At 38.8% G+C, this 15849-nt stretch overlaps 1 protein-coding gene across 2 annotated transcripts in view; it reads left to right on the forward strand.

Moving 5' to 3' along the window:
- Positions 1–15552, forward strand: part of HAPLN1 (hyaluronan and proteoglycan link protein 1) — a 74315-nt gene extending 58763 nt beyond the window's left edge. For both annotated transcript variants that reach the window (XM_006734137.3, XM_031029025.2), the window contains exons 3-5: positions 3300–3671; positions 11389–11691; positions 13705–15552. In XM_006734137.3, coding sequence (XP_006734200.1) covers positions 3300–3671; positions 11389–11691; positions 13705–13994 — 965 coding nt within the window. In that variant the 3' untranslated portion in view covers positions 13995–15552. The remainder of the gene's footprint in view (positions 1–3299; positions 3672–11388; positions 11692–13704) is intronic.
- Positions 15553–15849: the final 297 nt, after the last annotated feature.

Genomic DNA, 15849 nt, shown 5'->3' on the forward strand with positions numbered 1-15849 from the left:
ATGAGATTTGAGACTTACTCTAGGCAAGCCGGGTGCAAAGTTGGTCATCGGCACTCATGCTCAGTTCCCTTTTCTGCTCTTTGTCCCTGCGCTCTCCCCTCTTCAGCTGATGTGTTTCCTGGTTCATCCCCATCATGACTACCCGCCATGGGGAGCCTGACACAAATTCCAAAGTCAATGTTTCCATGAGGCAGACCAGTCAGTGAAACACCCAAAGATCCTGACTCACTGACCAGTGCTCCCTCCTATGTCTTTTTTGTTCTGCAACAGGCCACGCTCGCCAAAATACTCAGTGTTGTATGATCTGCAGTGTCAATCTTCTAAAAACAAGCAAACCAACAAAAAACATTGTTCTCAAAACCATGCTGGTGGTTTAGATTAATGAACACTGATGGCGCTCAGTCACTCGATGTGTTACACATTACACATCTTTCTTAGGCTTTCAGCCATGCACTTCTGGCATTGATTACTTCCACGCCACAGCCCCCCCCCACCGCCCCCCCAAAATAAGAATGGTAGAATTTTATACATTCTGGCAGGCTTGTTAGAAAAGTTTTTTTGTGGGAAATCGTGGATTTTTGGTATCTGCTCTATTCTCAATATTATACCACGTAAGTCATCATCTACTCATAAAAAAAAATCACCTAAAAAAACCAGAAGCCTACACTACTAAAATACTACAAGATGAGGTACAGTAAACCACAGAAAAAAATTAGAAGTCCCAGTGCCTTGTACAAGACTTTTGATCTTTGCTTTAACTCTTTAATTTATGAAACACTCAGACCTTGTATTCATTCTGGAACACCTTATGATTATGTGAAACCACAGAATAATTTCTACATCTCCTTTATAACACAGGTGGCATTTTATGTATTTTTCACCCCACAGGATTCAAAGCTTTATAAGAAAGTAGAAGGTTAACGTATGCCAAAATTATCCTCATTATCAGGCAGTATCATATTTGAGAAAAACTGGAAGATCTATGCAGTAGGAACAGTTAGCCAGGAGTGCATGCTCAGCTTTTGATCAGACATGATTCTAAGTGCTCTCTGTGTCTATGAGGTCAGCTATATATGATAGATGCTCCTACCCCTAATTCACAGATAAAGAAATTGGAGCTTAGAGGTTGCACAACTTGCTCAAGGCTACAGAGCTAGTAAATTGAGGAGGTGAGGTTATAACAAGGTGTCACATTGCAACCCTTGTTCCTAACTACTATAATACCCCTTATCCCTGTGGATTTGGACATTAGTTTTGACTTTAAAGTAAAAATCTTGTGAGAATCATGAAACCACAACCTCCTGAAGCTCTGTGTCAGGTCTCAGCTCAAGCCTTGGAAGTGTCCTTCCAGGTACGAGGTAGGAGCTGTTCCCTACAACCTTCAAGCATTACTGAGCAGTCTACAGCACTTTCCTCCTCCTGGAAAGAGGACACGTGGATGCAGTCATTAGGGATATTGAAGGGGGAAGATAACAGGTAGGGTAGAGTTGGAGAGATTTACCTTTCATTCCTTAGGATTCTATGATCCTAAATAAAAAGATAAAGAATAAAATATAAAGGAGATGCCTAATGAGCTGGATTTATGATTCATTTTAATTAAGCCATTATCCTCTTATTTTATTATCTATTCCAAGAGGGGGCATTAATGGCTTTGTTAAACTTTTCAGTTTCTGAGGATTGGGGCTGACTTATAAATGAAATATGGCCATTTTAAAATACTCATTCTGATTGCTGTATGTTAAAAATATAACCACTTGTCTATTTTTGGACACTTCTTATTTTAAAATCTGAATTCTGTGTACGCCGTTAACTAAGTTAAGTTATGGGATCTGTCCGGAGATCTTCCTGAGCTGTGTATCCTAAATGATTCACGGCCAAGATTCACTCAGTTCCTACCTGCCCCAGGCAGGAAGGGGTGCAGGGCTTCATGAAAGGCAGCTTTTGGCAAGCTTCGAAAGCTGTGTGTAGATGCGAAGATGTGTCTGTGTCCGGGAGTTTTTATATTGCTTTCTCATTTTCAAATCTTGCACATCCCCAGGAGACCCTGTCAAGGTCAAAAGCACAGTAAGCTAACTGGGGGAAACCCCAGAGAAAGCCAAGATGTGACAAGCAGAGCTGGCTCCCTGGAGAACGGCAGCCCCGCTGACTTGGCAGGATTGGACTATTGCAGTGCTCTCTGGAAAGCTAGCTCATTCTTGGAGGAGGGAGGAGGGAAACCAAAGGCCAAGGAAGAGAAAGGTGGGAGCGAGAAGATAGACTATAAAACAAGATGTAGCGGAAAACAAAGACAAGAAGGGGTAGAAAGAGACTTAAGGGAACAAAGAAACAAATAATTATGTGCTTAATCAGGAAATAAATATAACTTTGGATATACTTTTAGCAATTAAGTTTTGAGGAATATATTTCAAAACCTGGAGTTGTTCTTGGTGTTTTTTTTTTTAAAGATTTTATTTATTTATTCATGAGAGACAGAGAGAGAGAGAGAGAGAGAGAGGCAGAGGGAGAAGCAGGCTCCCAAGGAGCAGGGAGCCTGATGTGGGACTCGATCCCAGGACCCTGGGATCATGACCTGAGCCGAAGGCAGACGCTTACCCATCTGTGCCACCCAGGTGCCCTGTTTTTTTTTTTTTTTAAGCATTGGCTAAAAATACCTTTCTGATGTCTACTCTTTGTGTGAAAATAAAATACATACATACTGCTTGAATTGCTCCAGAATGACATATCACAAGTGTATATTTGAATAGAAACCACAAATGTGAGGATACTCTAAATTCTTTGGCCAGAATAGGATGAAAATTGATCATGTTGCTTTATAATTTTGCTGTAAATAAAATAGAGATTTATCATATTAGAAAGCTCAAGTGGGAAGAGAAATTTGCCTACCTTGAAATTTTTTGGTTTGTATTGATGAAATTCATCATAACCTATGTCATTTCACTTGGTCTTGATTCCGCATTTTTGATATTTAAATGTAGGATAAAACAGAATTTGTTGTTAAATTATCAAACTTTGATGACTGTGGAGTTTTATATTCAGTAATCTTCAGTTATTGTAATTAACATCCTTCTTTTTATCAGTGGTTTACAAGACATGACTACCTTGTAGGTGCCCTCTAGGTATTAGAGGTTACCTTTCTATGTGGTTCAAAAAATATTACTGTACAAGAATGCAGAGAAGCTTATCACCCAACGCTACTCTTTGTCAGATACCCTGTATGGGTAGCATATTTCATTTTATTAAAAAAAAAAAAGCCTAAAAGCATATTAATGGTTCTTCTTCTTCTTCTTCTTTAATTATAGCAGAAAATGGCCCCCGTCTACTCGTGGAAGCAGAACAAGCCAGGGTGTTCTCATACAGAGGTGGCAATGTTACACTGCCATGTAAATTTTATCGAGACCCTACAGCATTTGGCTCAGGAACCCACAAGATCCGAATTAAGTGGACCAAGCTAACTTCAGATTACCTCAAGGAAGTGGACGTTTTTGTTTCCATGGGATATCACAAGAAAGCCTATGGAGGCTACCAGGGTAGAGTGTTTCTGAAGGGAGGCAGTGATAACGATGCTTCTCTGGTGATCGCAGACCTCACCCTGGAGGATTATGGGAAATATAAGTGTGAGGTGATTGAAGGATTGGAAGATGATGCTGCTGTGGTGGCATTAGATTTACAAGGTAGGTATCTATAAATCATTTTAAACTTGGAAATGATAATCATTTTTCATGACAAGTAATGTCTAGTGGTTACCATAGTGATGTGAGAAATCAGAAGTCCATGCATAGCGGGTTTCTTTTCTTTTGTGTTTTGCAGTCTGTCAATGATTCCAGCTTTCATATCTGAAATGTACACACAATGGTTATACACAAAATTGAAGCTATTTGCAAGTAGGAGAAACGTGCAGTGGAACTGAATTACTAATATTTGGAAATGGCCTTATGCTATTCAAAATTTAAATCTTATGACATGGTTATGGAGAAATTCAGATAGGATGCATTTTTATTATGCTTCTAAAATTATCTCAGTTTCAAAATAATGGCAACTTTTGTGAAGGACATCTGCTAACTAAAATACGTGTAATTGTATTCTATAAAGTAACTGTGAAATCTTAACAAAAAAGTGCCCTCCAAGTTTATTTAAATAAGTAAGAAGTAAACTCTTTTAATGGTCCAGAGTCTTTTAGACACCAAATACCAAACAATATAGGCATTCTGGGAGAATTATTTTTTAAGTATGTAATCTACTCAGTAGGTTCAAAAACCAAAATGTAGAGAATGCTAAACAATAAAGTGTGCTCGCTGCCCAAAGCCCACCCTCTATATGCCCCACCAAGAGGGAAACTCTTCTCTGTTTCTCACGCATCTCAAAACATCTTATGTTCACGAATTTCAGTGTTTCTCTACACTGAAGGATGAATTTTTTTGGCTACATTGATAGAATACTTTCCTTCCTTATGCACATAAACTATAGGTGTGTGTTTGCTAGAAGCTCCTTTCACATCCTAGGACAGATTTGTGCCTTTGGGAAAGAATCTGTTTGATCCACTGGAGTATCACTGAAGAGTTGACCTTCTGAATCCCACAGAATCCCATCACACGTATGGAGACTTATTAGCTTTATGTATCTAATAAATTGCACGATGTCATAAAATACATTTTTGTGACCTTCTCCTGTCTCTCCTTTTTTCTCTTGTCTCTCTTAGTTGTAGTTCTTGGCTCCTGATTACATACCACCTTGTACTTTCAGTTTTTATTGAGTCACATGAATATCCATAAACATTGGCATTATTCAAGATGAAAGAAGTGACGGCCTTAGAGAAAACAGTTAATTATCAAATATTAATGACAGCCGATTTTCCTGATCGAAGGGGCATCAGGCAGTGGACAGACCCTCAAGCTAGTAGTACCAACCAAGACTTTTATGTTAGTACCAACTCTACCAGTATGAGTTTTGTAACTGGTGCAAGTTATTTAATCCTTATACCTGGCTTCCTCAACTATGAATAACAGGTTGAATGATATTACCTGTTCAGTTACTTTTTCATCTAAAGTTCTGTTTATATACCATGTATTTCCTAAACCTAAGTAATTCACCTGCCATATTTACTGTCTCCCTACATTTATTTTAAAATGAAATTTTAAGTGAATAGAAAGCAGTAGAACTTGCCAGAAATAGAAGGGAACCATAAAAATAAATACAACGAATATAAGATACTTCCATATTCCACCTGGATACCTGCTTGCTAATAGCTTTGAGCATGGAGCCTGCTATACCTTTGTTTAAAAAGGAGATTTACAGTGTGTCAGAGGATGATGCACTCCAAGGTCAAACTGTATTCCAGACATAATTAGAGGTGTTAAAGAGAAACTATAAAGAGTAACTTTTTCCTGCCTAGGCCCTTCACCATCCCAAATCACCACGCTTTCCATGCTATTGGAACACTTCCCTACCATATAACCCATTAGCATATGAGCCAAGGAAATGTGTCCAAGAAACCAATTGAACTGATAAATATTTTTATAAGTACTGTTTCAGTGCCAGGAGATGTGAAGATTTCCAAATCTTGGTTTTTTTCATTCAATAGTCTGACAGGCTACTAAAGATTCTAATATACTTTCAAGAGTAAGAATCTTAAAATAAGGCAGAAATTATTATCTTGTAGGTCAACTACACTTCATATACAATAAATAAAGTAAATGAGGTAGAATTTGGTTATAAAGTAAGCGGGTACAAAGCAGTTGCTATAATCCCGTGCGCTGTGCTTGGCTCACTTTCAGGAACCTCCCCCCCCCTCCCCGACAGATGAGACTCAGGGAGGACTTCTTTTCTAAGGCAACATGGCCAGTAGTAAGAGCTAGAACTGGAATGTGATACCAAGGACACTGGAAGAAGCCTACGCTTTTATCCACTGTGATCTGGGGGCTCACAGGAAGGATTCTCCGGTGGAGAGAAGACCAGAGACCTCGAACAGGCAGAAGGGCAGCCACCAGCTGCAGGGGATTCTTAACGGCCCCACAGGGACTTGGGTGACAACCTACAGGCTGTCTTTTGGTCTCACGGCATTAACTGGTGCGCTCATGGTAGCGCTTCCATTCCCCTCCCTGCAGGTCGTGCATTTCCGTCTTTCTTGTGTGCTGCAGAAAGTGTAGAAGCAGCCATTAGCCAGAGGGCCTGCCTTGAAATAGCTAACATTTTAACATGTAGCATTATACACACAAATCCGTTTCTGAACAACTGAATAAAATACAAATCTTCAAAGAGTAAGATCCGAGTTCCGCTCCACAGCTGTGATGCTCTCCAAGCCCCTTACAGAGATTTCCATTATAGCTGTCATCACACTTTGTTTTGTAAAGGTTTGCCAACTTGCCTTCTCCACCCGTTAACTACAATCTACTCGAAGGCAGTCAGGGGCCAAGAACAAAGTTAGTACTCAGTAAAGAGCTTACAAGTGATTGAATGTTGGATACAACGGGTTAAAACTTTCGAATACACAAACAAAGCATGCACACCATGGAGAGGCTATGGAAAGGCCCGCAAAGGAAGGAACACTTGATTGGGGCCTCGGAAGGTGAACCTGGTCCTTCCAAAGGTAGAGGGCATGAAAAAGCAAGGACAGGACATCGTGGGGTTGAGAGAAATTTCTCAAAGGGAAAAAATGTGAACAACAGATGCCATAGAGAGTCTGCATCCACATGGACTGGTTTAAGGCTCTCAGCTTGGCAATAGGATAAGATAAAAATTGTTATCATAGCCAATTTCAGGCATTTGGAAAAATAGACTCATATACTGAATCCCCGTATACCATTGTCCAGCTTCAAAAGTTATCATGATAAAGACACCTTATTTTATCTTGCTTTATATAATCCCAATTGCACTGAATAATGTTCAAGAAAAACTCAGCCTATTATTTTCTCTACATATGCTGCAATATGAGATAAGGACTCATTTTTAAATGAAATTGCAAAAAAAAAATTTTAAGATAGTCACTGTAGAATAGCATTTGAAGAAGCTTGGTTGCTAACCTGAGGATAAACATTGAAAGTGACTTAGTAATTTCCACATAGTCTGAGACAGATGAGCAAGGTGCAGTGATTATATACCTAAGAGTTTAAGGGCTATGTGGCAAAAGAGATTTTGTGGTTATCCCTTAATACCTTCAACCCAGTTTTTTACTTTTTTTCATTATCAGTTACATTCTTACATGTGACCATCAGGCAAGTTTCACTCAAACTCCTTGTCAATCTTCTAATGTACATAAATAAGGCCAGGGAAGCATATCATTTTAAATGTCATGATGATGGTTTTTCAGCTGTACTTGTACAATGTTTTAAATTATATTGGTCCTTTAATACATGCTAAATGCTATGTTCTCCAAAGAATTTTTCCAATTAGGAAAAAAATCATTCTTCTTTAAGATGTCCAAATTATATGGTTTGTATTTATAGTACAAGATTTATTCTGTCTTGGATTCAAACTAATATATATATATATATACATATATATGTATAGTTTGCATATCAAATTATGGGCCCTTTGAAGGAACAGGCCACACCCCAAACCTGTATTCTAGAGCACCCAGCACAGTGCCTTACTCTTAGCTGTGACTTAAGAATTGTTTCTTTTTTTTTTTTGAATCATATTGATTCAAAATTTTTTTGAATTTTTTTTTTGAATCATACTGATAAAAAAATTGTAAGATTTTTTGAAAGACTGAGTTGGAGTTAGCTGTGGAAACAATTTTTTCATATAGAATCTCCGATAGGGTAACACCCTCTGATTACTACCAATTACCCACACTGCTAGAAACAACACCCAACAAGACTAGCCTTATGTGACTATAACGAAGAGATTCAGGTCACTGGAAATTAATGAGTAGCTTGGTCTACAGAATTCATTCCAGCAATTAACAAATAAATAAGGATATGAAAAACGTGATACTTTTTTTCCAATCTCCCATTGTACTGGTTTTCTGCTGGTGAAAATGGGGCTAGATACACAAAAATATAGTCTGAGAGGTTTTAGAAATAGAAAAAAAATCAGATATGTGTATAGCACTGATAGGCAATAGAAGGGGCACTGAGGAAGGTAAAATTATACTCCATGGTGTCTGTCTTTCTATTACTCAAGTTCCTGAAATTTACGTTAGCTTTATATGGGCTACGGTATGGACATCTTTCAGATGTCTAACAAATTGATATTTGCCAACAACTAGGATGAACTGGACTGTGCAATTATAAATATTAAAGAGCGTGTTTTCGAAACATATTTCTACTGACTAAACTACTCACATTCTTTTCCATACAAGAGATCATCCTTATTAATTCCCTTTGTCGTGATGCATACCAGCTCTTCATGGGAAAAGAAACAACTTTTGATTACATTTTGACATATGAGTATAAAATAATCATACTTGGAAAATAATCACATGCCCTTCGTTTTCACCGATGGAAGTTTAACTTGTATTTTTGTAATGCTGGATGAAAGCAATAAACATCCGCTCCATAATTCAGCTGCAGGAAGTGCACGTTTTTCCACTGAGACAGGTTTCTGCGATTATAGTCTTAGATGTTGAAATCTTAACTCGCTGGAAGTAAAATAAGTAAATAAATAAAATACTAACAAACATGCAGTTCCAGAAATGCCCCTGCTTGTAAGAAACATCTGATTATTGAAATCTGTGCACCAAATGTGCACAGTACAGTGAAACTTTTACAACTTTGGCTGAGACACAGAAAATGACCTCGATTTACTTGGGATGTATTCTTTCCATAATCATCAAACATTAATTAAAATTCAAGTAAATATTTTGAATTAATATAATGATAAGTTGACCATTTATTTCTACAATTGAAAAATAGTGAAGTTTCAGTACTGGGTTTCACTATGACTTTAAGAAATGTTTGAATGAAATTATGTTAAATTTGAAAGGAACTTAAAAATACATTACACTGAATTTGGAACTGAATCAATCATGGTTCAGTAACATTCAATGGTTAATCAAGAACCAACTACTCAAGAAAATTTTTTCCTAATGCCCATGAGAGTCCACCAAATAACACCACAGTGAGTTCAAACCAGAAAGGCTGTCTAGGTCTTGAAAATCATTGTAAATTAAAATATCCTGCAGTCTCCACTGTTCCCTTCTTGAGACATTTGGGAAACGGAATCCAACCCAAATGGTTTCTCTCTCCAGACTGAAACACTTTGAGATTTTTCTCTCACTTAGGGTCTAGCTGCCAAGGAAATCTCAATTGGATAAATTAAATATTTTTATTTTCATTGGCATTGCTGGGGTTCTGAGGAAAGAGGATGAAAGGCATGAGGGGACAGGGAGAGCTATAGCAGTTCCTTCCCAGCGCTAACTGGGTTCTTAGCTGGATGCCTGGAAATAGCTCTTCTTAGATAGAACCATCTCAGGCTCCCCTCCACCCCCATCACTGCAGGGGGCAGTGGCAACTGAGAGAGTCTTTTCCTCCTTCCTTTTGGCGCTGATTCAGCTTACAGATCCTTCAGCCAAGAACCTGAGAAGGCAGGATGAGATCAGGAAGCCTTCCTGGATCCCTGCCTCTTACGGAACCGTGCCAGCTGGACTACCCCAGAGGGACAAACGTGTCCTGCGGAGGCCTTGGGGGAACACGACTTGATTTAGGCTATTGAAATTTCTTCTGGTAGAGTCTTCCAGGACAATTTATAAAAGAAAACATTTCCTGTGTCCTGGTTACACGATGAGTGAATTGTACATTCATCTTGAATAGGGTCTGCGGTCTCATAAAACAGCACTTGCGATATAACCCACCAAATTACTGTGTCAGTGGGACAACTGTTTATATTCCACAAGCTAAAGTATTAATTATTTCTAATTATAACCAAAAATCCAAGGCAAGGCCTTGACTAACCACTCTGAATTAATTGTCTTTTACGGGGAGACATTTTGATGCAGGGGTCCTTCTGAAAGTCCAGCAAATGATACAAGTTTGCTTTCTGTTGATGTAATTCTTAGTGGTTCAAGAAAATGCGCCCGAAAGTCAGGAGGTGGCTCAGTCACCTCCAGTGATTATTTGACCAAAAAGAACGCTTTGGGGAAGCCATTGCATCTTCCCAGGCAAAGTCAAGTGCCAAGTCACACTGTTCACATTTGTTAAGGGTTTTTGCCCAAATAGTTAACTTAATTCTTTGGCATTAACTCAACTGATGTTTATGCTGTATCCACCTTGTATAGGACAAGCTTTGGGAAGGTTTTTTTTTTTGTAATAAAAATGTTTTTAAAAGCTGGTTTCAATTGGCAACATATGAATATGGAAGCTGAAGAATTATTTTTAAATGAAAGCTCTTATTTTGGTTGTGCTGTTCAAGGACAGAAAAAAAATAAGATTAAGGGCTACCCTTAAAAGTTGAAATGGATAACAGAGCCAGGATACCCTTAATGGAATATGGAGTGAGGTATGCCCCCACTGTAAAGAACTGGCTTATTAATATGAAATAAGGCTGCTTAATTAGGTTTCTGTTAGATATGTAAACTCACTTTGGAGTTTCTCCAAGTAAGAAACCTCCTAAGTGAAAGTTACTTAGACAAGTAAGTTTTTAGGAGCATATGTAAAAGAAAATATGTATCTACATTTGAATCATTTGTTACCATATTTGTTTATACATTTAAAAGGCTATCTTAAGTGGGGCACCTATGTGGCTCAGTTGGTTAAGCATCCAACTCTTAATTTTGGCTCAAGTCACGATCTCAGGGTCTTGGGATCAAGCCCTGAGTCTGCACTATGCTCTGCACCATGGAGTCTGCTTGAGATTCTCTCTCCCCCTCTCCTTTTGCTCCCCCACCCATGGTACTGTCTCTCTAAATAAATAAAGTCTTTTAAAAAACAGATAAAAAATGAAGGCTATCCTAAGCTAATTACTAATTATATAAGAATAACTACTAAGAAAAAACATGGAGAATCCTGATAAATACCTTCTCTCTGAGCACTGTTTCTACATCCTCTACCACTATTAGTATTCAATATTGACTTTTTCCTAGCTGAAAAGGACTCAGTAGTAATCCATTTTAAGGTTATTAACAGAAGTAGCAGAAGGTAAATTCTCAAGGAGGCTATTTGAAAAAGATAATCTATGGGTGAATCATTCCAGAAAGGAGAATTTTAAGGCTTGTATTGAACTCTTAGCGAAAGGGTAAATCACTGAAGTCATCAAACCGCCTATCTCACTGTGAGATGCTCAGAGCCGAGAGGCTGTTTGTAGGGGAAAGGGACCACAAGAAACCACTGCAAGTTGACCAGAACCTGCAACTTCATCTGCTGGAGATTCTATTATGTTTTCACCAGTCAAGCAACATTTGCTCACAGTTGGTACTTTCTGTACCACTAATCCCTCGGTCTCTCCTTTGCACAGGTGTGGTATTCCCTTACTTTCCACGACTGGGGCGCTACAATCTCAATTTCCACGAGGCACAGCAGGCTTGTCTGGACCAGGATGCTGTGATTGCCTCCTTCGACCAGCTCTACAATGCCTGGCGGAGCGGGCTGGACTGGTGCAATGCCGGCTGGCTCAGTGACGGGTCTGTGCAGTATCCCATCACAAAGCCCAGAGAGCCTTGCGGAGGCCAGAACACGGTGCCCGGTGTCAGGAACTACGGGTTTTGGGATAAAGACAAAAGCAGATACGATGTTTTCTGTTTTACATCTAACTTCAATGGTAAGCTGTTAACTGTACCGCCTTCTTTCCTGTCCTGGGGACCAATACGTGCCGTAACACCACACTCCGTTTTTAATCTTATCTACTTAAAAAAGAAAAGGACACGGCTTTGATGTATCGCCCTTAGTTTGAGAAGATGCAATGTTCTTTAACGTCATAAGTTTTAAAAATACCCACGTGAGCAAAAGTGCGTATTTCCACTATTCCTAGGTGTTATTGCATCCGATTAGAGTTAGAAAATAGTTTAAATTGAGATATTCTATGGGGTCTGTTTCTTATTGATGAAGATGATGCTGCCGCTGTGTGTGATAGAGATGCGTGCCCTGGGATACAGATCTCTTAATGGAAGTGAGAGTAGTCTCTATGTCACGCTCTCCTTCTCTAAATTACAAAGTCGATTATGTTCATAGTTGATCAGCAAAACTCAAATAAAGAGAAAGCTCAGAGTAGTAAAGACAACTTTGCAAAAAAAAATAAAATAAATAAGTAGCAATAACACTGGAGATGAAAGCAGAAGAAAAGAGATCCAGGTTGTCTTCATGTTGATGATTGATCTGTTGCCTTCAGTGTAACTCCCAACCCTGTCTTGCCCCAACCAGAACCAGCCACACAATTTGTGGGGCCCAGTGCAGAATGAAAACATGAGTTCCTTGTCCAAAAACTATGAATTTTAAGATGGTGACAGCAGCACATTCAACACACGTGGGGCCCTGTGTAACTGCCCAGGTCACACGCCCGTAAAGCAAACCCCGGCCCCATCATTTTCTATTTCACTTCCCTGGAGACATGCTTTGGGAAAAATAGCAAGGGATCAGGGATGAACCAACTTTCTGTAAAGGGCCAGATGATAAGTATCTTTGGCTTTGTGGGCCACGCGGTCTCTGTCGCAACTACTCAATGTAGCTCTGTATGTTGTAATGCAAAACCGCCACAGATTGTATTAAACGGATGGCTACAGCTGTGTTTTAACAAAACTTCTGGGGACCCCTGTGCTGTAGTTTGTGGACCTCTGGTATGGACGATAGAGCCAACCTTCTAACTCATGTTCCCAGTGGCCTCTACCGATCCTCCAAATCACATTGTCTTAGTCTTGCCAGAAAGAACTGGCCAGCATTAATTTATACTTCAGTCATTATACTATATGTAATGGAGGGCGAGGAGACATCCCATTACAATGTGCAATCAGGTAAGAGAGTCTGATTATAGTCTACCTGAGACTCAAGTCTGAGGAAATCTTCAGTGTAGCACTTCAGCCAGTTGATGCCATACTTTATACACTGTCTGCATCTTTAATATACATGGAAGGTATTTCAGTAATAACTTTATTCAGTGAGTGGTTAAGACTCATTCGCTCTTTCTTGTGCAATCAAGAAATGGTTAGGTGTCAGGGCTCCCACTGCATAAATAAATTCATCCCCTTTGCTAGTAACTGAACAGACTGGGTTCACATTCTGGGTCTGCATTACTTATGGCAAGTGACTTCCTGTATTTTTTGCATTTTCATACTGTAGTCTTTGAATCAGAATAATGTCTTATTGATACCTGTAATGAAAAGGACTTGAGGGCTTTTGATTTTTTTTAAATGGACTTTTATGTCAGGAATGTTTTTTGATCTTTTCACATTCAAATTTTGCCTCTCCAGAAACTTGTGCTAGGGTTCAGTCTTGCTACAGCTAGAATTTAAATAGCTCTTGCTTTTAACATGGAATTCTGTCTTCTCTGGTACTACAGAAGGGCCCTTTTAGTCACTAATTAGCTAACAGAAACCGCATCTGTCATTTCCCTTCTCGGTTTCAAAGCTATAAAAGGGCATGTCTGAACACATACTAAGGGGCAAGGAAAATGGGAGAATGACCGAGGGGCGCTAGGTTTAACTGACAACCCTATGTTCCCGGAACTTGACAGACACTGCATCTCCCCCTTCCCTGAGAAACACTTCCGTTTGGGCTCCTTCCATCTCTGGGCTGCTCAGGGGCAGACAGGCCCCCTGACTCTCTCTGCTTCTCTCCACAGGCCGGTTTTACTACCTGATCCACCCCACCAAGCTGACCTACGACGAAGCGGTGCAGGCTTGTCTCAACGATGGTGCTCAGATCGCAAAAGTGGGCCAGATCTTCGCCGCCTGGAAACTTCTAGGATACGACCGCTGCGATGCGGGCTGGCTGGCGGATGGCAGTGTCCGCTACCCCATCTCGAGGCCGAGGAGACGCTGCAGTCCCACCGAGGCTGCCGTGCGCTTCGTGGGGTTCCCAGATAAAAAGCATAAGTTGTATGGTGTCTACTGCTTCAGAGCATACAACTGAGCGTGCCCCTAGAGCACATCAGTTTTAAAGTCATTAAGAACATGTGAAAGGGTTTTTTTGTGTTTTTTCTTTGTTTGTTTTTTGTTTTTTTCCAACACGAACTCATGCAAGTTACCAAAACTGTGATAACCCTTTTTTTACTTACTGGAAAGAGTCATTTTCATAAAGACCAATTCATGAATTTGTTTTTGTAAAGCTATCATTCAATATATATTATAAATTAATATAATTTTAAGGGAAGCGCTAGATAAGGAGGTTTTAGAGCCCAATTGTTTAGGCTACATCGTTCCCAGTGAAGTATCCTTTCATGAACGGGGCATGCAATAGCTTGAGGATTGCGAGGATTAAATTAAGGAAAGTACAGCTACTCAGAGCAGCAGTTTCCACAAGCACAAATTTTACACATTTGTACAATTTTGAAATGCACTACAATCTACAAATTAGAGCAACGGATTTGAAATACAGGCTTCTTTACATAAACTGAGATTCTGAGAGGTTGCACGAAACTCAGTTTCACAAGGGAACAATCTACACTTTTCTAAAAGGTATTATTTCAAGACTCCAATAAACAGAACGTTTTAGTCTTTAAAATCCTGCCTTTTTGACCAAAAATAAATAAATAAATTCATATGGACTCCAATGCATAGTAACAAGCACAGTTAAAACTCCTTAATAACCCCATTTATATGAAGTATGAAACGTGAATACGCAGATAATATTTAACCAATGAGAGACTCCAATCTTCTTTTAATTGAAATGACACATACCTGAGAAGAATCGTTAAATCTTTTGAGTAGCTTTACTGAGTTATATTTAAATTCTAAGGGCCGTCTGCTAAGCAGCATTAGCATCTACTCAGGGCAGTTATATAGATAAACTGCTGGACAGAAAAATTGTAAAATTTAGCAGCTTGATTTTATGTTAGCCTATGAAATATATTGTCCTATAAAAATAACTTTAAACTATTTAATATTTCCTTCTTATTTACCTTCCATGAAAAAAATTTAAATCACAAAAGGAATGGATAACTATACACTTGCCTAACCAAGAAATACAGACCCAACTTTCAAAATTCCCATTACTCTTCTTTGTATATCTACTAGAAAGCCCAACTGGTGCCTGTGTGAGGGCAAATGAGTGAACAAAGTCGTTCTAAACCTCCCTCCATATAGAAAATGCGGTCAATGATGTCACTTTCCTTGCCGGTCATCATTAGGCTTAAATGAAACGCAGAAGCTCCCATCAAAGAGTTTACACTAAAATCTTCAGGGCTTTAAATGAAAGGGTAAGGCCAGCTTCAGAAAAACAACTTTAGACATTAGCAGCTCCAATATTAAATAAAGTTCTGTTTTCCTATATTTTTATGACTGTTGAGACCCTGCAGGGACCAATATTTGTATTCAAATTACATTTCATGGTTTCCCATTGTTTTACAATGAGTTCTAATAAATGGGCTTTAGTATAAGAATCCAAGTATGACATAGCTGGTATGCTTTCATCAATGTTTTTATGTAGATTTTCCTCCCATGAACATGAGTAAATAAATCTGTTTCCTGAATTGATTGTGGTTGCATTGAAAGCTCTGTAATAATTCTAATAAATTTACTCTATAGATATAGAGTTACATGTGTGGAAGGTATAAGAACAATTGGAAGCCCATGAAACCATAATTATATCCATACATTATCTAGAGAAAATATTGTAAATAAAAGCAGATCATTTCTTTTATCAAAGCATATCTGGGAAATTTCAGATGCGTTAATATTAAAAGAGGACAATGTATGCATGTACATTTTTACATTAGGTTGGATATGCAAATTGTACAAAAATATAAATCCAAAGAGATTGTGAAGTT

This window comes from Leptonychotes weddellii, chromosome 7, assembly GCF_054177405.1.
Source record: "Leptonychotes weddellii isolate Sample4059 chromosome 7, ASM5417740v2, whole genome shotgun sequence".
Lineage (NCBI taxonomy): Eukaryota > Metazoa > Chordata > Mammalia > Carnivora > Phocidae > Leptonychotes > Leptonychotes weddellii.